Source organism: Ursus arctos, unplaced genomic scaffold (assembly GCF_023065955.2).
Source record: "Ursus arctos isolate Adak ecotype North America unplaced genomic scaffold, UrsArc2.0 scaffold_2, whole genome shotgun sequence".
NCBI lineage: Eukaryota > Metazoa > Chordata > Mammalia > Carnivora > Ursidae > Ursus > Ursus arctos.
In genome coordinates this window covers 67,822,711-67,843,336 of record NW_026622874.1, presented here as the reverse complement: position 1 = coordinate 67,843,336, position 20,626 = coordinate 67,822,711, and the positions used below count along the sequence as shown (strand labels likewise).

The 20,626-nt window shown below is 56.5% G+C and overlaps 1 protein-coding gene across 1 annotated transcript; it reads left to right on the top strand.

Annotated features, from left to right (window-relative positions):
- Positions 1-15,881: 15,881 nt before the first annotated feature.
- On the top strand, positions 15,882-18,306 carry PRSS27 (serine protease 27). The gene is made up of 4 exons (XM_026485537.3): positions 15,882-16,039; positions 16,841-17,112; positions 17,417-17,586; positions 18,013-18,306. Exons 1-4 carry the CDS (start codon positions 15,894-15,896, stop codon positions 18,304-18,306), a joined length of 882 nt encoding a protein of 293 aa, XP_026341322.2. The 5' UTR covers positions 15,882-15,893.
- The last annotated feature ends 2,320 nt before the right edge of the window (positions 18,307-20,626 follow it).

The following is a 20,626-nucleotide window of genomic DNA, read 5'->3' as shown; positions in this document are numbered from 1 at the left end:
ATGCTATTACACTATTTTAACCTGTTTTTAAAATGTAACATATTTTGGTATCCCATGTCAGTAAACCATTCACAACACGACTGTTAATGCCGTGTAATATTCCACTGTATAAGTGACCCAAGGCCGTGTCCTCTGATATGTACATTCATTCTTTTTACTGTTGTACGTAATACTTCAGTAAACAACCTTGTTCATAAACACTTAAAAACATCTCTGATTACTTCCTCAAGTATGTTCCTAGTACAGAAATCACTAGGTTATAAATTTAGCTGATATGTATTATCAAACTACTCTCTTTTCTAAAAAGACTTGTCTAGAGTTGTGTAGTGATTTTTCTCCCCTTTCTTTACCATGGAAAAATAGAATGTAAGTATCTTCCCTCGCATCCTGGCAGGGTTTGAAAGCTCAGTCCTCCTTGTCCTAAGGAAAGAACTAGCTCTCCAGCTGCTAATGATGTGGTGTCAAGGCTGAATTCACCAGCACGGTATTGTGAAAGAGGGGAGCACTGGTGTGGAGAGAGAGAGGAGACAGGAAGTGTGTCAGCTAGGACCAGGAAACGGGAAAGATTTCCCCAAGTCTAAGATGGGCGGGCCTGCAAACCTAGCAAAGTTCCGTGAGAGTGCCACTTGTATGTCCAGGAGCCCCTGGAAGCCGAGGCTTCACTGGTAGACCCCAGCTCTCACCAGGACTCTGTCGTTCACATGCCAGGGCCTGGGGTGGAGCTCCATGCTTCCCTAAGCAACCAGGATGCTGATAGGGCCCAAACTGAATGTCAACTACGGACTGGTAAACAGCCACTTCCCTAAGGCCCCAACTGCCCCTAAATGCCCAGCTGCTCCAGCCCTTCCCTAAACCTTCCCGAACTCTAGCAATTGGAAACTTCGTGCCTGGGGGCATCTGTGTGGCTCAGCCAGCTGCACAGCAGACTCCTGACCTGATCTCGGCTCAGGTCATGATCTCAGGGTCCTGGGATAGAGCTCCATGAGACCCATGTCTAGAGGGACTCTCTCTCTCTTTGCCTGTCCCCCTGCTCTCTCCCTCTCTAATAAATAAATCTTAAAAAAAAAAGTTAATGCCTGTTAAGGCAGGGGGCCTCCAAGCCTTTTGAGCAAGCCTGTTCTGATTGTTTGGAACTAGTTATTGAATATGTTCAATGTTGCCCCTGCACCTGTCCTGGGGGGCAGGGGTGGGGAGCAATGCAGGAAAGGGAGGAAACTACGGGGCGCCTGGGTGGCTCAGCCGTTAAGCATCTGCCTTCAGCTCAGGGCATGATCCCAGGGTCCTGGGATCGAGCCCCGCATCAGGCTCCTCCGCTGGGAGGCTGCTTCTTCCTCTCCCACTCCCCCTGCTTGTGTTCCCTCTCTCACTGGCTGTCTCTCTCTCTGTCAATAAATAAATAAAATCTTAAAAAAAAAAAAAAGAAAGGGAGGAAACTAGAGGGAGCTGGTAGAGTGGTTAATACCTTGTCCATTTCTCCTGCTGTCTCCCAACCTGGTTACCCCTCCAAGTCCTTGCCAACTTGCTAACTCTGGGCCCTCAGCCTGTTCTAGATCCATAGTACGCAGAGCAGCCCACGCCGGTGACAGCTGATGCTGCTCCAGGATCACGTGGACTTCAGTTCCAACAACAGCTGGCTGCCATACTCAACGCATGGCCTCACTTCCTCCTTCTTCTGCTCAAAGCCTCATCTTCCCCACTGTACAGATGAGGAAATGAACCGAGAGAAGGGAGCAGCAGGGAAGGTCAGGAGTCAAATGCCCCAGGGCCATTTTAAGATCTTGATAAGCCCTGACCGTATGGCATCAATCACACGTACACGCACCTCTCTCTGCAGAGTAAATGCAACGGACCCTATAACTATATGCTTTGAGGTGCAGCTGGGTGGTGAACAGTAATGCTTTCGAGATATTAACAAGCATCTATTCATTTCAATTTGGCAGCTTCCTTTTCCTATGTGAGAATAAGAATTGTTTTTCAGGACCCAGACCTTTTTATGAGCCCCACAGAGCTGCAATACTTAAAGGCTAGCACAGGCTGAAACCCTGGTCTTCTCAGGGCAGGCCTAGCTCCTTCCCCTCCCCTTGCAATATGATCCCCATTCTCCAGGCAAGCAAACCCTATACAGGATTCCTCTGGGTGCACATAACCAAGGACCGTGACTCACACAGGCTGAGGCAAAATAACGTGACTATTATTGGGGCTTAACCATGCCAGGAACACCTGCCCAGGGAAACAAAAGGTGCAAATAACCTGACTCTCCCACTTCACAAAAATCCATTTAAAACCGCACAACTTTCCAGACGCCTGGGTGGCTCAGTCGGTGAAGCGTCTGCTTTCGGCTCAGGTCATGATCTCAGGGTCTTGGGATCGAGCCCCGCATAGTGCTCCCCGCTCATTAGGGGAGTCTGCTTCTCCCTCTCTTCTCTGCCCGCCCCCTGCTCGTGCTCTCTCTCTCAAATAAAGAAAACCTTAAAACAAAAAAAAAAGAAAAAAAGAGAACCACACAACTTTTAACAGGCAGCATTAAAGAATAGTTGAAGCTCCCAGACACTGAAACCCTCACCTCACTGGGACCACAAATCCTGAACTATTGTGCCCAACGATCCTCAACTATGTAGCCCAAGCCTTACCCAATCCTAATTAAACCCTGCATCCAAAAGCCCTCCTTCAACTGGCCCCAAACCTCAATACCTCAACTGAGCCCTCCCACCTCCTCTCGACTCAGAACTCTTTCCCTGAACAAGCGACAGGTTGTTCGACGCTGTTCTCAGCATCTGACTCGGTGGCGGCCGCGCTGGCGCGAACGAGTCTGCATCGGGGACGTTGCACTGCAGGCTAGCAAGGAGGGAAGGCGGCGTCCGCTGCAGAAAGCGAGGCCCAGCAGGGTGCGATGCCTTGTCACGCGAACAGGCCTGCGCCCCGGGAGGAGAAGGCAGCCCCCCGGCCCCCGGCCTCCCCGCCCGCGGGGCCCTGCCCTTGTCCGCGCCCGCACGGGCGCCTGCAGCCTTCTTGCCTCATCCCCCGGGCGCCGCTGCCTCAGGGTGACTCAGGAGGAAGCTCTGGTCGCTCGTCCCTCCGCACTAATCCAGCCGGACTCAGGACCCGGGAAAACACAAGGCGACTCCGCGGTGACTAATAGACTCTCCTACAGCCGAATGACGCGCACTCGCACCCGCTCACCAGCCGGCGGAAGTGCGGGCACCGCGAGGGGGGTGCCGGGAAGGCGGCCGGCCGAGTTCCGGCCGCAGAGGCTGCCGGGTGAGGGGAGTGCGCGGGGCCGCCACGCCGGGAGCGGCGGGCTGAGAGTGCGCGTGGGGCCGGCGCAGGCCCGGCCGGGATGCGAGGCTCGGCTGGGCCCCGGCGGGACCCGGGGCTGAGGCCTGTGCCCGCCGGCGAGCCGAGTGCCCCGGCCGGGCCAGCACCCCGCCCCCCTCCCCCCCAAGCTCTTACCTGCTCCCGCTCGAGAAGTAGAATACGAACCACCAGACGGGGAGCGCCGCCCGGGGCGTGCCGGCACCGGCTTGTGCGGAGTCCCTACGGCCCCCGCGCAAACTTCCGGAATTTTGCAGCTGGCTGTCAAATGTTCATGGTCTTTAAAAGCCAGTACTAAAAACAATTCTGTAGACCTGCAACTAAATAAGTTATATTAAAAACAAAGCCAATAAAAACCTCTCTTCCTAACTATTGTGCTACTTTTTACTATGACCTATGTTTCAGAGACTTTTTTGTGTGTATTATGTCCGCACTGTGTGCTTGGGGACATTTACTTGCAGCCCCACACTCAGTGACCGTGGTGGTCGCTTGGCAGCTGCCGGGAGAAAAACGTCCACACAGCCAGCTTAGCGGATGGGCGGGTCCCGGAACACCCGGGAGGGGGAAGGTGGGAGGGCTGTTGTCAACTGAAAGTCCATTGGAGCAAACCGGGAGCTGTAAGTATGGGGGCTTCTCATTGGCTGCGCCGTGACGGTCTCTCATTGGCTGGGCTGTTGCCGGGGCAGGAGGAAACCTTCCAGCTGGACTAGTAAAGTGGCAGCCACGTGCTGGATCTGGCTCTCCCTGTTGGGTCGGCTGTTCGTGAGTGACAGGGCTGCGAGTGCCGCCTGCTGGCGTCCTGAGTGCGTTCTAAAGGAGGTTTCCTTTTTATCAATTTTCATAATAAAAATTGGTGGACTCTACAAATCACCACATCTCCGCCCCATTCTCCCAGAGCCAGTTGTTAAGCATTCCCCAGCACGCCACTTGAGTCAGACAACGGCCAGGGGAGACTTTCAAGAACATAAGGCCCAGGGTTTTTTTGGACCAGCGTAGGGACGGAATCAGCCTCCTCTTTATTAAGACCTCGTGCGGGTCCTGACCGGTGCTCAGTACATGTTTGAGGAAGGGAGGGAGGAAGTTATGTGCTACCCTGGGCTGTCAGTTTACTTAAGGTCAGCTTGCCTAACCCTGACCCTGACTGTGACTCTCACCTGACCTTTCTCTAATTGTCCTAACAGCCTTCACTGCACTCATGCAAGGCCTTGAATGCCAATACTCAAAAGAGTTTCCCTGGCGAAGGTCAGCCAGGAAAGGATTTTTAATTGGGGTGATATAACCCAAACTTCGCTTTCGGATGAGCATCAGGCCAGTATGGAGGACAAGCTGAGGAGAGGAATGAACAGACACCAGGAGACCAGCCTGCTCATTCAGGACTTTGTTCAGTACTCACTGTGTTTGACCTGTGGAGAGATGGGGCTGCAGAGATAGCCGTGAGCCCCAGTGCATGGCCCCGAGGAGTTCAATCTAGTGGGGCAGAAGATAGTAAACAATTAATATGAGTGTGATAAGTGCATTGAAAAACGCAGATCTAAGTGCCAAGGGGTGACTCATTCTTTCTGGAGGAGGCAAGGAAGCTGTAACCCAGCCCGGACAAGTGGGGCTTGTAGGCAGAGGGAAGTTATAAAAGAAGGAAGAGGGTGGGGCTCCCAGGCTGACAGACTGCCCTGGCAAAGGCCCTTGTTTGTAGAGGGCCTAGGAGATTGGGCTGGAACAGAGGCTGGCGAGGGTGGGCGAGGTCCAGGAGATGGCTGATGAGGCTGAGGGGGAATGTTCCAGTGTGGGGGGCAAGGAGCCAGTCCCGACAGAGTGGAGTTCGGGTGTGTTCTCCTTTATTCTCCAGTCATGAGCTCCGTGTCTGCAGTGACACTCGACTTTTCCGCTGTATCTCCCACCTTCCTTCCGTGCTCCCGCCAGAAAGGAATACTGCTTGTAGTATGGCTGAAGGCGCCGGACTCCATACCTGGTACCCCCTGCTCTTATGCCCCAAACTCTCTTCAAACACACATATTCTCTCTCTCTCTCTCTCTCTCTCTCTCATTCACACACTCTGTTTTGTAAATTTTACCCAAATTTATTGACTAGCTGAATGTACGACTCAAAATCATTCCATAGGACAAATTCAAAAAATAAAACTGCCTTTGCGTAGCATTTACATTTAAAAGTTTTAATCTGGGCACCTGGGTGGCTCGGTTGGTGAAGCGTCTGCCTTCAGCTCTGGGTCATGATTCCGGGGTCCTGGGATCTGGTCCCACGTTGGGGCTCCCTGCTCAGTGGGGAGTCAGCTTCTCCCTCTTCCCCTCCCCCTGCTCATGATCTCTCTCTCTCTCATGCTCTCTCTCAAATAAATAAATAAAATCTTAAAAAAATAAAAAATAATGTTTTAATCTTTATGACATTTGCATTCTGTTTCTGTATTCCAGTGTTGTAAACACATTTTATATTTTCTTCCAATATGTTTATAGTTTAGGGTTGGGTTTTTTTTTTATTTTAAGATTTTATTTATATATCAGAGAGAGAGACAGCCAGCGAGAGAGGGAACACAAGCAGGGGGAGCAGGAGAGGAAGAAGCAGGCTCCCAGTGGAGCAGGGAGCCCGATGCGGGGCTCGATCCCAGGACTCTGGGATCATGCCGTGAGCCGAAGGCAGACGCTTAATGACTGAGCCACCCAGGCATCCCTATAGTTTAGGGTTTTAAAAACATTTTTGTGAATGATCAAAAGTACAGAGATATTACTTAACTTTTTTCAATGATGTTTACTGAATAATCATTTCATTCCCCACTGATTTGAAGTGACATTGAAGTAAGATACATCTGTGTGTATCTGTTAGGATATAAACAATATATACAGAAAGGTCAGGGCTACAGAAAGACTATGATCTCCTTGATACGTGAAATCTGAAAAGGTCACATTCACAGGAACAGAGTGGTGGTTGCTGGGGCTGTGGGGTGGGGGAAATGGGGAGACATTGGGCAAAGGGTACCAACTTCTGGTGATAAGATGAATAGGTTCTAGGGAGCTAACGTACAGCACAGTCACTGTAGTTAATAATAGTGTATTGTATGCTTAAAATGTGCTAAGAGATTATACCTCAAGCATTCTCACAACACACACACAAAAGGTTACTACAGGAGGTGACGGATGTGTTAATTAGCTTGATTGTGGTAATCATGTCACAATGTACACACATATGAAACCACATCGTATGCCTTAAATATATACAATTTTTATTTGTTAATTACATTTCGATAAAGCTGGATGAATAAATAGACAAATAAATATTTGTAAGAGAGAAAAAAGAGAAAGGATGAACGAACTATATGGTTTAGCAAAAAGTGAATCTATTTAACACATTTTGCGAGGTAAATTCATCAGCAGAGTGGTAGGTCTGGTTGTTCTGTCCCTGAGTAGGTCTTCTAGAGAGATCTGAGAAAACAATTGCCCTTGTAATGGATTCTGAGAAAATCTTGAGAATCGTGTGATAAACAGAGGTGACAGGTGACATGACATCTGCCCTTAACCTGACAGCACCTGTTCAGCTCACCCAGGTGTGCAACATTTCTCTCATTAGAATTTCTCAACACCAACTCCCGCCCCGCAAGAGAAAATCCCAAAAGCTCTTAAAAGACTCCATCTGCCCACGAGGGTTCGGTCTTCTGTCGACATGGTGTGATTTGTTGGATGCCGGTTCAGGACAACGGTTTGTGGTGATATCTAAGCACCCGAGTATCAGAAAGTACAGGAGGGCAGAACGGTCTGAGAACAATCACAACTGTTGTGAGAAACAGGTGGAGCATATTTTGTATTCGATGTTTTAGTCAAACAGGGTCTAAGTAGGAGAGTAAGGGTCAAGGGTCAGATTGGTCAACTTTCTCAAGTGGCTTTTAAAAACTAATGGTTAGTTTTACCTCTTATTTGGGTCAGAGTCAGAGACAAATTACAGGTACACCAATTTTTTAAAAGATTTTATTTGTTTATTTGAGAGAGAGAGAGAGAGAGAGCACGCTCAAGCAGGGGGAGGGGCAGAGGGAGAGGGAGAAGCAGACCCCCTGATGAGTGTGGAGTCCAAGGGACTCGATCCCAGGACTCCAGGATCATGACCTGAGCTGAAGGTAGATGCTTATTCACTGAGTCATGCAGGCGACCCCAGCTACACAATTTTTAAGTAATTTTTAGTCAGGTGGAAATTCTTGTACAAACCAGTGAGATCCAGAGTGTTGGGTGTCTTTTGAGAATTTAACACATTAGGCTCCTAATGAACCCAGGTATTGGTTACCCGGGAGTTTGGGTTAAATGCATGAGATGGCCCAATAACAAATGCAAAAAGGTGGAAATTATTAACTTTTCACAGTCTACATAAAGTTCTTAGTGTACCAATTCATACAAAATGTAAAAACTTTGTAATTATATAGGTTTATTTTCCTCACCTTGTACTTTATAGTGGTCATATGCATTACCTCTACATGTTACAGACCCCAAAACACAGTTTTTGCTTTAAGTGCTCCTGTATTTTAAGAAATGAGGAGGAAAAACCAGTATTTTATATTTACCTACATATTTTCCATTTCCTGTGCTTCTTATTACTTTCTGAAGATCTGTGATTTCATCTGGGATCCTTTTACCTTTAGCCTGAGACCTTCCTTGGGCTTCTCCTGCAGTGCAAGGCCTACTGGCAATCGATTCTCTTAGTTCTCATTTATTTGAAATTGTGTTTTTCCTCTCATTCTTAGAGCATATTTTCATTGGACATGGGTTTTATGGGATTCTGGGTTGATAGGTATCACCACCACCATGACCATCATCATCATGGGGTTCCAACATGAAGACATTCCACTGTCTTCTGGCATCCACTGTTTCTCAGGAGAAGCCAGCATGTTGCACAAGCTTGAATGAAAGGAAGGGTTCTTTAGATTCCAACTTTCTGCAGGTAAGAAACAAGTTGGCAGAGAAAACTACTGCACTACAAACACAGACCATTTCCTATGGAAAAGGACGGATGATTCAGAAACCAGAGCCCAAAGCCCAGAGGGTGGTGTGGAGAGTCATGAAGAATCACTTCCAGGGACTCCAGACAAGCCCCCTCCCTGATCCCAGTGGGAGATAGCAGCAGCATGTGCCCGGCTGGATTTCAGAACTGCTATGGGCCAGCGACTGCTATGTGTGGTTATGGATGACGGCTGTCCTGTCTCTTCCTCTCTGTGTGTCTTGGGTGGGTGGGCAAGGTGAACTCTAAGAGCAACCTCACCCATGAAGGCTCTGCCACCAGGGAGAAGCAGGATCCATGCTGAGCAAGGAGCCCGATGCAGGGCTCGATCCCAGGATCCTGGGATCATGACCTGAGCCGAAGGCAGACACGTAACCAACCGAGCCACCGAGGCACCCGTTTGCTTCCTTTCTTAACTTGACTCCCTGAAGTTAATGACTGCTTTTGTTGATGGTGTTCATTTCTTTCGTATCTACCCACACTTTCCGGTTCCCCACAAGGTCAATCCCATTAGGGACGACATCAGTTCCTTTTTCTCCTTGCCCACTGCATTCCTCCTTGAGATGCCCATTTTCCTCTTCTCTGGGACATTCCTTTAGCTGTCATCCTTGGAATTCTGTTTGCTTCTCTCCGGGCTTGTACTCCCTGTCCTGGGTCTCCCGTCTTCCTCTGCCTCAGTTTCCATCTTGTTTTGGTGGAGCACATCCTTCGGTAGGTTCATCAGACTGAGAAGACCGTGTAGTGGCAGAGGGCATGATGATGATGATGTTATCATTCCTGTTGCTTGTGTCCCTGTGTCCCAGTGAGGACTGCCTGCCCTCTCTGCAGCTGTCACTCCAGCACCCCCCTTCACCAGCATCCTAGAGGATCCCTTCACTGCTCTTCTGCAGTTGAGCTCTGTGTTCCACAGTCCACATTTCCTAATTTTCTTGGTGCACCCCTTCTGTAGTCAGAGAACATCTTTTCTCCAGGGGCTTCCCAAGAACAGTGCATGGGGGGCTAAGTTTTTTGAGACATCCCATGTCTGAAAAGGTCTTTATTTTACTCTCATGCTTACTGAGAGGTGGTGGTTACTGCTTCTTACTGACCAGCACCTTTCCCTCTTCCTCCTTTCTGTCCTGGGGGGTGCTCCGGGGGCTCAGCTGGTTAAGCCTCTGCCTTCGGCTCAGGTCATGATCTCAGGGTCCTGGGATCAACCCCACATCAGGCTCTCTACTCAGTGGGGAGCCTTCTTCTCCCTCTCCTGCTCCCCCTGCTTGCGCGCATGCCCTCTCTCTCTTTCCCTCTCTCAAATAAATAAATAAAATCTTTATTTAAAAAAATCTGTCCTGTAGCCACGCGGTGGCTTTGTGACCAGCCTGGGACAATCACACGGTCAGGAGACAAGTTGGGCCACTTAATGTCTTTCCTGGGATGGTTCATCTGAATGGGACAGAAAAGGAGCTCTAGTCCTCTCGGCTGGCTTTCCTTATAGGAAGTTCTTATGGAAGTTCCCGGCTCGTGGAGTCATCCTGGGCACTGCAGAGACAGGCAGAGCATCCTGGGGGTGAGAAGGGAGGTACAAACCCACCAAAGGTTATGTGAACATCCCTTGTGTTCCATGCATCTAGGCTGGCTTCCTGTCACCCCGCTTTTGAAAGAAATCCACAAGGTGACAGACATGTTCCCAGCGGGTCACTGCTGAACATTCCGCCACCTTTCCTTATGGATGTTGGAGGATGCTGCTGTTGTTACAAAACTTAAAATGTTTTAATCGTTTTTGTACTTATGGATTCTACTCGTTGCCAAACCGGACTTTGTTTGGTGTGTGTTTGTTGTTGCAAGTGTAAGTAGAACGTGCCCCACTAACACCTAACTGCTTTTTCTGTACTTAGGATTTTCCTCTTGGAATAGCCCGCCAGCAGGGAGGTCAGTGAATCAAAGGGAATAACTATTTTAAAAAGCTGAGGCCACAGACTGGCCAGCCGACTCACGGAAGAGCTGCGCCCACCAGCCGGCCCATTTCCGCACAGCCCCGACGGACGGCATTCCTCTGCCACCTGCTAACTCCCAACAGGACAACTGGCCTCTCCCGGCGGCTCCGATTTGCATTTACTTGATTAAGGAGGCTGGACCTTTCTCAGTAAAGCCTATTAGTCAAACTGGTTGTCGTTTTGAAACACTTTCCACAGTCTGTGATTAGACATTTTTTCCTTTAAAGTAGCCTTGTCGTCTCCACGCTGGGAGCTGCGTCTGTGCGGTTCAGCTCCACGGTCCCCGCAGCTGGGACAGCGGTGGTGGGCACCGCCCGTGCTCAGATCGCCGTGCGCAAGGAAAGAACGGACGAGCGAATCGGGGTGATGACCCCCACGCCGCTCGCAGGGCCGCTGGGGGACCGAAGCGGGAACCTGGGGGCGGGGCGGGCGGTCCCCGAGAGAGACCCGAGCCCACGCGCCCCGCGCTGCAGCCCGCGGCCACCAGGGGGCAGGCCCGCTCCGCCCAGCAGCGTCGCTCGGGCCGGGGGCCGGGGGCCGCGGGCCGGCGCACACCCAGCGCGCCCCGCAGCCGGCCACCCGGGCCCCCACGCGCTCCCAGTCCGCGCACGCATCCGCTGCGCAGGCGGGGGAAACTGAGGCACGGCTTGGTCTGCGGCCCGGCACCCACCGGCCGGGGCCTGGCGGCGTCGACCGCACCTGGTCCCGAGCCGGGACCCCGCGGCCCGGGCGGGGGGTGGCCGCCCCAGCCCCGAGTCCGGCCCTGACGTCAGCCCCATGCCCCAAATAACTTCCTCCGGAGCCTCTTCCGCCGCGGCCGCACGTCCCGGAGCCCGGCCGGCCGCGCCCAGGGCAGGGGCGTCCGTGGACGCTCCTTCCCGGCCCGGCCTGCCCAGAACCCGCTTCCGCCCCGCCCGCCCCTGCCCCCGGGTGCCGGGAAGCCCCCCGCCCGCCGCGCGCGGGAGGAGGGTGCAGCCCCGGGGAGGGGACGGGGGTCGGGGCCACCCTGGGGCAGGTCCTGGGACGCAGGTTCTCCTGGCGCAAGGGCCCGTGAGGGGCGCTGGGGTCAGCTAGGGACAGTCCCCCCACGGCCCGATGGCGCCCCTGCTCTTCGTTCCATAAGAACGGGTGACCTGGACTTTTCCGAGTCCCCTTCCTCATCAGTGTAAGACACAGACCTGAACTGTGTTGATCACTGATGCCCTGAAACAAAGTAGGTGCTCAATAAATCAATGAATGAACCCACGAATGAATGAATGAATGAAACAGGGAGGGTCTGGTGGGCAGACTGCTGTCAGCTTAAGTGAGGCCTGCGGCCAGATGGGGGGGGGAGTCTGGTCAGTTATGGTGGAATCCCAGGCCACAAGCACCGAAATGAGGCAGGCACACCCCCACTCCAAGACCCTAAGGTATTTTGGGGTGAGGGGTCTGCCCCCTCGGGGTTCAGGGACAGGTCACGGAGAAGTTGGGGTTCTGGGGCACCTCCTTCCGGCTGAGAAGAGCTGGGCGGGCCGGGCCAACAGGTTGGGTGGCATAGCCAAGGTGACACTCACCTCCAGCATAAAACCCCACTTCATGGAGCCGTGCATCTTGAGCTGGTGCTCACGGACCTCCAGCCACCACTGCCCCCCCCCCCCCGACTCGGTGCCCCAGCCGGCCTGAGATCATGAGGCGGCTGCCAGCCATGGCCCTGCTCCTGCTGTGGTTTGGTGAGTACTGGATGTTGCAGAAAGTCCGTCCCCCTCCTGCCCAGAGGGGCGCCCTCTGACCTGCCTGGAGCTCGCAAAATCCCCCACTCCCTAGCCAGACCTGAGGCTGCAGCACCAGCCTCCCTTTCCTGCCCCAGTGGGCGGCCTGCTGAGCAGGGAGAAAGGCTCAAGGGTTCACTCCTGAGGCAGTGACCTGCAGGAGGCAGGATGGGGCTGGAGGCACAGGTCCAAGAGGACCCTGAGCAGAAACATGGGAGGGGCTCTCCTCGCCCTGTCCCCCGGCTTGTCTCTGGCGTTCATGGGCCAAGCTCTGGGTTTGGGGTTTCTGCTTCCTTCCATCTCAGTCTCTTCCCGTCCCCCAGATAAAGACATGGGGTTGAATGTGTGCAGAATCTGAACTCGGGGCCACTGGGCTCCGAAGCCTTGGATCCCCTTCTGCTGGGCTGGGGGGGGGGTGGCTGAGCTGCCACCTGAGCCAGAGCCCCCAGGAGGCCGGTAAGGGCTCACCGGGGAGTGGGGAGCTAGGGGTGCGGGCTCCTGCTCCCACCAGGCTGGGAGGATGTGTGGGGAGGAGCGAGGCCTGCATCTCCTCCCCTCTCCCAATCCTGGGTCAGGGTCAGCAGGTGCCAGCCAGGGGGACCCCACCTGCCAGGCCCCTTCCCTGAGGGCGGGCTGCTCCCTGCCAGGGAAACACTCCTGCATTCCTGGGCTAGCCTGGCCAGCCCGGTGCCACCTCACTTCCCTGTCCTCAAGTTACCTCCCAGGGCTGGGCCAGGTCACCCCGGCTTCGACTCTGCTGGGGCTTCAGGCTTCCTACCAGGGGTCAGAGGACACCAGGGCGGCACTTCGGCGGGGAGGCCCAGTCTCCCCAGGCTCCACAGGGCCTCCCCAACCCTTGCTGCCTGGCTTCTGCCTCCTGGTTTCCTGGCATGGGGATAATGACGTTTTTGAAGGAAGCCCATCTCCAGTAAGGCTGTAATACCGTGATTGCTCCTAATGGGGTGAGTAATCGCAATCATTGCCAAAGATGAAACAGCAGCCTGCATCTGGCTTACAAACAGTTGTGAACAGGAGTCGTGGGCTCCTTCAATGCCACCCTCACTCCCCACCTCCTAGAAACCTGGGTCTCTACCATCCCCACCAGCTGAGCCCTGACCAGCTACAGGAGCATGGGGACCCTGGGCCCACACTGGCCCCCCCCGGGTGGCTCACCCAGCCCCTGACAGGGCACCCACCCTGCAGAGCCCAAGGCTCCACAGTAGCCCTTCCTGGTCAGCCCTGCCCCCATAGCTGTCCTCCTTCTGTCCTTCTATACATTCCCTGGAAGGGGGCTCTGCTTGGACTGAGGTTCTGGGCCCCTAAGTGAGATGAAACTATGGTACTCCCCCCACAGCAAGGTGGGCAGAGCTCTGTGTGGCCCAGCAGGTGGACAGAGCTCAGGAGTGGGAGCCAGGCTTCCTAGACAGACAGCACAAGCAAGGAGGGCTGCCCGGAGGCAGTGGCATTTCACTTGGGCCTTGATCTGGATTAGGACCCGTAGGATTCACACTAGTAGAGACCAGGAGCTAAGGGCCTCTAGGCAGAGGGGCGTTGTTAGCAAGCACTCACAGGTCAGAAGGCTCAGGCTGTGTGAGAAACAGAGAGTTGCATGAAGCTGATTTGAGGAAGTCTGCGAAGACTCAAGGGGGTTGTCCACCAGGCCACAGGAGTGCGTACTTGATCCTGGGTGTGGACTACAGAGGCATCTGCATGTAAGGGAAGGGCGGGTGGCTGTGGGGGAAGCGGAAGGCCCTGGGAAATCCGCACGGGGAGGGAATGAACCTGAAGGAAGGTCAGTTCCCAAGGGGACTGGGGTGAACACCGACTACCGAGCAGAACGCCAGGGCTTAGGAAGAGCAGCTGGCTGGGCGTCTTCCATCCAATGCAGTCATTTTATACTAGGTGAGTGGGGCTGCAGGGAACAGACCTCCCAGGGGACTTTGGCATTTTAAAAGGGCACCTGTTAACACGAACCAGGGACTGGAATGTCCAGGGCAGACTTCCTGTCCCCATCACCGGCCTGGGCAGACAACATGCTTGCCCCCACACTTCTGCCTGGCACCCCTACTTGGAAGACGGCCAGTCCTGCCCGTGCCTGCTCAGCGCCCCCCCGCCCCCCGCTGTCCAGCTCCTCCCGTCATTGCTTCATCGCCAACCCCACCCTCAGCACTGGGGAGCGCACCCCTCGGACGGGGGGGTCCTTGTAAAAACCCCCAGCATCATGGAGATGTGTGGCTCAGACCCCACGGCCCCTCCCCTCCATGGGACTGCTAGCGAACTTACCACACCCTCTGGTCACCGGAGGGGTTGGGGCTGAGGTGGGGAGAAGCTGTCCTGAGCCCCCCACCCCAGTTCTGATCAGGTTTGCCCCCAATGAACCAGATATGCTGGGGGCGCTGGGAGACCGGCAAGTGTTTCTGGAGTGTTGCTGACACTGGGCTGGGGTGGAGGTTCCCGTGTGCCTCCCTGTGTCCAGGGATGTGGGGGGGTGACGGGTCTTGGGGAGAGGGGCACTACTCCGACCCCTCTGCCTGTCCCCTCCCCTGGGAGGGTGGCCCAGCAGGGGGTCTTGGGTGCCAACTACAGAACATACTGAGACGCGTCACGGGTGTTCAGTCCTTGGGGGCCTGGAATCTCGGGGGGACTGACCCACGATGCCACCGGCTGGCTTCTGTTTGCTCCCCGGGGACCACAGAGGCCTGAGGGAGACTCCGGGAAGAACCCTACGGAGGCTGGCTCTTGCTGGAGCAGTGTGTGTGAGCCGCTCTGGGGCCTCTTGCTTGACCCCATCTCCAAACTGTCCCAGGGGGGCAGGCAGACCCCCCCCCCCCGGCACCAAAGCTTCCAGACAGGGACGGGTGGAGGGCGTGGAGGGAGAGACCCGGAGGACAGGAGAAGCAGCAGAGTCCAGCCATGATGGGGGTCCTGACTGGCTCCTGTGTGGCAGGGAGCTTGTCAGCCCCTGCAGGTAAGCTCTAGGCCTCCAGGGACATGGAAGCCCCCGGCCTTTCCTGCCAGGTCCCTCCATGGACTGTCCTTCGGTGTCCTCAGGAGGCTGGGAGTGGAGCAGAGGAGGGGCTGCCCTGACTAGTAGTAGGCAGGGGAGAAGCAGACCTTGGCTTTGGCAAAGCTGGCTGATCACCCCCTTTTTTCTCACCTCCAGGGACTCAAGGAGCCACGGCATCAAGTGGTGAGCATCCAAGGCCACTGGATGGGGGGACAAGGGCAGGGGCTGGTCTGACAGCAGCAAGACTGGCCAGAGGCTCACACACACCCCCCAGAGGGGGACCCAGAATCAAGGGCTGGGGCACAGGGAATCCCAAAGTAAGGAACAGCTGTGGCTCTGCAGAATTAGAGCCAAGACAGGAGAGGACGAGGAAGGCCTGGCACGCGGTGCAGTGGGCACAGGAGCCCAGCAAGAGGAGGTGGGCAGGGAAAAGTGACTGCAAAGAGGCTAAGGACAATCTGAAGACCATTCTGCTGTAACAGTAACAGACCCTGCAGGGTCACCAATGCTGTGTGGGACCCTCCCAGCGCCCACTGCCCCTCCGGGAGCCTCTATTTGCTGGGCCCTGGGATAAGACCTTTCTGAGAATTATGTGAACCCTCTCCGTGTCTCATGACTAGAGAGGTAGGTCTGAGGTCACCGTTTCAGAGGTGAAGGGCACGGGGGCTTTCCTACAGCCGTGAGGTGTCTGCCTGTGACCAGCCAGCCGCCCACACCCCTGACCTGCCCAAGGTCTCCGTGCAGGTCAAGGGTAAAGAGGGCCCAGAACTGGGCAGAAAATGGAAGCTGGAGTGTGGGTTTGGGAATCAGAAGTGCCCCTAGTGAGCACCACCCCCGCCTTGTCCCCTAGTGTGCGGGCGCCCAAGGATGCTGAACCGGATGGTGGGCGGCCAGGACGCCTTGGAGGGCGAGTGGCCCTGGCAGGTCAGCATCCAGCGCAACGGAAGCCACTTCTGCGGGGGCAGCCTCATCACAGAGCGATGGGTCCTCACCGCCGCGCATTGCTTCTCCAAGTGAGTCAGCCGGCCCCCAGGCTCCCTCCACACCCGGCAAGGGTGTCTCCGGGCTCCAGCACCTCGGACAGCGCCACGGCCGCAGCCCGGCCCTCGCCCTGCTGCTCGTCTAGACAGTGAGGGGCTGTGCCAGGCCTGGGGCCATGTCCCCGCCATGCTGGCAGGCTCAGCCCATATCCTGGCCCTCTTCCCTGCCCCCCTCCCACACCTCGAATCCAGGACACTCCCTTTCCGACCGGGACTCGGGTTCCAGATGAGCCCTTGGGCTGAGGTCCCCCATGCCACCATACTAGGAGCCGCCCGGCCCCAGACCCTCATCTGAGCTCTTGCCTCACCACAGCACAGGGATTCTCTGACAACCTCACATCTTAAATTCAGAAACGTGGGCTCAGAGCGAGCAGGCTGCTTGCCCAAGGCTCATGGGCTGGCCCCCAGCTGCAGCCTGTGTGCGGCACCTCTTTCAACCCATTCGTGTAGGCACCACTTTCAACCCCTTCATGTAGGGACTGTTACAGGGAGGAAACTGAGTCACAGAGAACTTGCGGGGTGACCTACCCAAGGTCACCTGGCCAGCCAAGGGTGGGTCTGGGCATTAAAGCCAGGAATTAAAGCTGCTTCAGTCTAACCGTACTGTACGTGCCCCAGGAGAGGACGGTTCTGAAGACCGTGTGCAGGCACAGGGGTGAGGGCGGGGGGCTGGTAGCAGAGGTATCACCCCAGCCCCTCCCTGCTTCGAGGCTCCATCCGACCCCTCCCAGTCCCTCTTCTGTCTCACACCAGCCCTCTGCTCTTCCCCACCAGCACCTCCCAGACATCCCTGTACCAGGTCCTGCTTGGGGCGCGGCAGCTGGTGAGGCCAGGCCCACATGCTGTGTTCGCCCGGGTGAAGCGGGTGGAGAGCAACCCCCTGTACCAGGGCATGGCCTCCAGTGCCGACGTGGCCCTGGTGGAGCTGGAGGCACCGGTGACCTTCACCAACTACATCCTCCCCGTGTGTGTGCCTGACCCCTCCGTCGTCTTTGAGACGGGCATGAACTGCTGGGTCACTGGCTGGGGCAGCCCCAGTGAGGAAGGTAATGGGGCAGAGCTGGGGGTGGGGAGTGGGGGCCAGGTCTGGGGAAGGGCAGTCTGTGGGGGGACCACTCTGAACCAACAGTCTTCTGTTGACTGGTACACGTGGATCTCTCCCCCAACGTGGGGTGGGTACGGGAAAGCAGGGCTCAGAAGGGGCAAGTGGGGAGAAGGGGGGCAGCGAGAGCCCAACCTAAACCCAAGCAAGAAACGAGGGGGGACAGAGCTGTGGATCTCAAGAAGCCAGGGCCATGGGGTCCTCGGGAAGACTGTGCACTGAGCTGCAGGCTATTTCCCCCTCCCCAGACCACCTGCCCAACCCGCGGGTCCTGCAGAAGCTCGCCGTGCCCATCATCGACACACCCAGGTGCAACCTGCTCTATAGCAAAGATGCCGAGTCTGGCTTCCAGCCCAAAGCCATCAAGGACGACATGCTGTGCGCTGGCTTCGCCGAGGGGAAGAAGGACGCCTGCAAGGTAGGGGCCAAGCCCTGCTCCCCTGGCCCCCGTGGAGGTGGGAGTTAGCCTGGCTGGGCCCAGGAGGCCCCCGTAGGCGGGCCGTGGTCCACACCAGAGCCTGGCATTTCAGCAGCTGGGAAGTGGACTCCCAGGCCCCACCCAGCACAGTCAGCCAGTTTAGTAAGGTCTGCCGTGGGGCCAGGAACCTCCAAGAGCCCCTCGTAGGTGAATCAGGCCAGGCAGTCTGGGGGTGCTAGGGAAATGGGCACCCCAGGGCAGAAAAGGACCAGCCAGCGGGTGGTGGGGTGGGGGTCCGGGGCAGGGACGCTCCTGGAGCTGAGGAGAGGGACGAGGGAAGGCCGCGTGTGTGTGCGTGAACCTGGGTGCAGCAGAGGCTGGCTTTTGGGCCCGTGGGCTCTGACTGTGCCCCTGCTTCTCCCACAGGGCGACTCAGGGGGACCCCTCGTATGCCTGGTGGGCCAGTCATGGCTGCAGGCTGGGGTGATCAGCTGGGGCGAGGGCTGTGCCCGCCGGAACCGCCCAGGTGTCTACATCCGCGTTACCTCCCACCATGCCTGGATCCGTCGGATCATCCCGGAACTAGAGTTCCAACAGGCTGAGCCGGGTGGCCAGACGCGGGGGCCCCGGGGCCAGAAGCCGCCCGTTGGGAACTCTGTGCCCTGCCTGGCGGCCCCTGTGCTCCTCTCAGTCCTCATTGCCCTGCTCGCCCTACTCTGAGCCCCGGGGACCCACGCTGTACATTTGTAAATAGCACCCCATTCTCTCCCGTCAGGCGCCGTTGTTTTTTATTTATGTTCATCCTCCAATAAAAACCCAACCTCAGTGCTGGCTGCCCCGTGTGCCTCAGCACACCAGATGGGGGGCTGCTGCGCCGCTGGGCTGGGGGTGAGGCTCCCCAGCGGGAAGGGAGCTGCGGCAGGTTCACTGGACACCCATTCCCGGATCCCCTCACAGGCTCCCAGCCCTGCCTCAGCAGCTGCCAACACCGTCCTCACTGTATCACTGAAGGGCACCCCGGGGGCAGCAACAGATACCAGCAGAGAAAGCGGGGGCCCACTGGAGGGTCCTCGAGGAGGAAGGCTTTGCTCTCCCATGGCCCCCACTGCCTGTCTGAATCACCCCAGGTCTCCTCTAACATCAGCAGGGTGACTCACCCACGTGTGTGCTTTCCTACTGGAATGCGGGGGGGGGGAGGCGAGGGCTGTTCCTGGTGCCCTGGGCCCCCCCAGGGACTCCTTGTTCCCTGGGTCCCTCTTGGCCCCTGGCTCCTTTTCCTCCATCTCCTCCCTCAGCCTCGACTTCCCAGTGGTGAGTCCAAAACTGCAGGGAACTGGAGGGGCTGGAATTGGAGCCCACCATCTGCTGGGAGACATCGGACAAGTTGCTACCCTCTCTGAGCCCTGAGACGAGCGCCCCCACTTGCCTCTCAGAGGGGTGACTGGGTGGTGGAAGATCAAGGCAGGGAAAGGTAGAGACGTACATCCTGCCCCTGGGCTCCCATGCCTGCCCGCCTCCCTCCTGGGTTCCAGACCCCCTTTGCAATAGCCTGGGTACAGCTCTCCTGGGCCACCAGCCCCGACACCCTGGGAGGCCAGACCTCTCTAAACCTCAGGGATGCAGGAACCAGCATGAGCCCCAAGTCCACACACTGCATGGGCAAGCCGCTGAGGGCCATGGAGATCAGCAGGACAGGCCCGTCTGCCCAGACCAAGGCCAGGACCCACTCCTTCTTCCTTCCACAGGGTTTAGGGTTCAGGCCATACTAGCCGGAGTCTTCAGTGGATTGTGCAAGGCTCCCCGGGAACTCAGAAATGAGCTAGAATCCACCACCAGCCCCCTAGATCTGCAGCCCCCCTCTTGTGGCCTGTTGCCACCAGGAATCCAGCACAAAAGGTTCCCAGAGCTCAGGTCCCCAGCTTGCTCCAGCCTTGCTCAGGCCTGCTCGGCGCAGCTGCCCTGGGAGATGGTCTCAGGCTTGCCGCCGGCCCGGTGCGTCCACAGCAGGCCACTCTCCAGCCAGATGGCCAGCTCCCTCGTGCGGCCCGATTCCTGAAAGGTACCTGGTTGCTGAGCTCAGCAACATCCACTGGACGAACCTTCTAGGAAGACAGGGCCAGGTCTCCGGCTGCCTTGCGTCCCACCCATGCACACGCATGCAGACATGTGCGCATACGCGCACACACACACGCACCCATGCACACAATCGCTGGCACACACAAAGGCACAGCTTGCCCAGGCCTGGTGCCAGGAAGAAAGCAGACCTGGATATTTCTGGAACGGATCAATAATCACTTAGCAAGCACCTGCTGCGAACTGGCCCCGGGGACAGACTGGGAACAAACACGAATTCCCTTCCGTGCTCCACTGTGTCTGGGCGCGTCCCTAACACCAGGCAGGAAGGACAGGAGGGGAGGCACTGGCAGAGGCTCCCAGGGCCCCACCTCCCTGCTGGCTGCTCAGTGGCCCTCTAGGGACCAGGTGGCTTGATGAGCTCCTTCTCCAGACCACATGGGTCCAAGTCCCTTGGTGGGAGGCGGGGGCAGCAGGTGCACTGAGGTCCAGATGGGGTGAGGGTGGAGGGAGAGGGAGGCTGCGGGTGTCCTGAGGGCAGCCTAGGGACAAGTTCTGGGTCATCCTGGCTGGGAACAGGGGCCGGCCTGGGTCCTGCAACCTTGGAGAGAGGCCTGGGTGAACCCACCATCACACTGTGGGGGTAGAAAAAGCCTCAGGCCCAGGGCTGGCGTGTAGGGAGCTTCAAGGTTAAGTGGTCTCTGGAGGGAGGCCCCTCTGCTGCCTCTGTGTTGAGAGGCCAGGACGAAACTGACCGTGGGAGACCAGGTGGAGACCAGGCTCCCCTCGGAGGCGGCCGTGCCACCCCACTGGTGCCTCCTCTCGGCCGTTCCAGCTTTCTGCTGCTCTGGGGAACTCCCAACACCCCCATCCTTCTGCCCCTGCTACAGCGCAAGGGTCTGGTCAGGATCCTTCCGGGCACAGTCCCCATCCCCTGGGGTCCCCAAACTCGGGCCCATCCAGACCA

What these genes read in the sequence shown, in the direction of transcription:
- PRSS27 (XM_026485537.3), top strand. Translation starts at nt 15,894, where the DNA reads ATGCTGAACCGGATGGTGGGCGGCCAGGACGCCTTGGAGGGCGAGTGG. An exon ending in GCCGCGCATTGCTTCTCCAA is followed by an intron (nt 16,040 to 16,840) that starts GTGAGTCAGCCG and finishes CTTCCCCACCAG; the next exon opens with CACCTCCCAGACATCCCTGT. An exon ending in GGAAGAAGGACGCCTGCAAG is followed by an intron (nt 17,587 to 18,012) that starts GTAGGGGCCAAG and finishes CTTCTCCCACAG; the next exon opens with GGCGACTCAGGGGGACCCCT.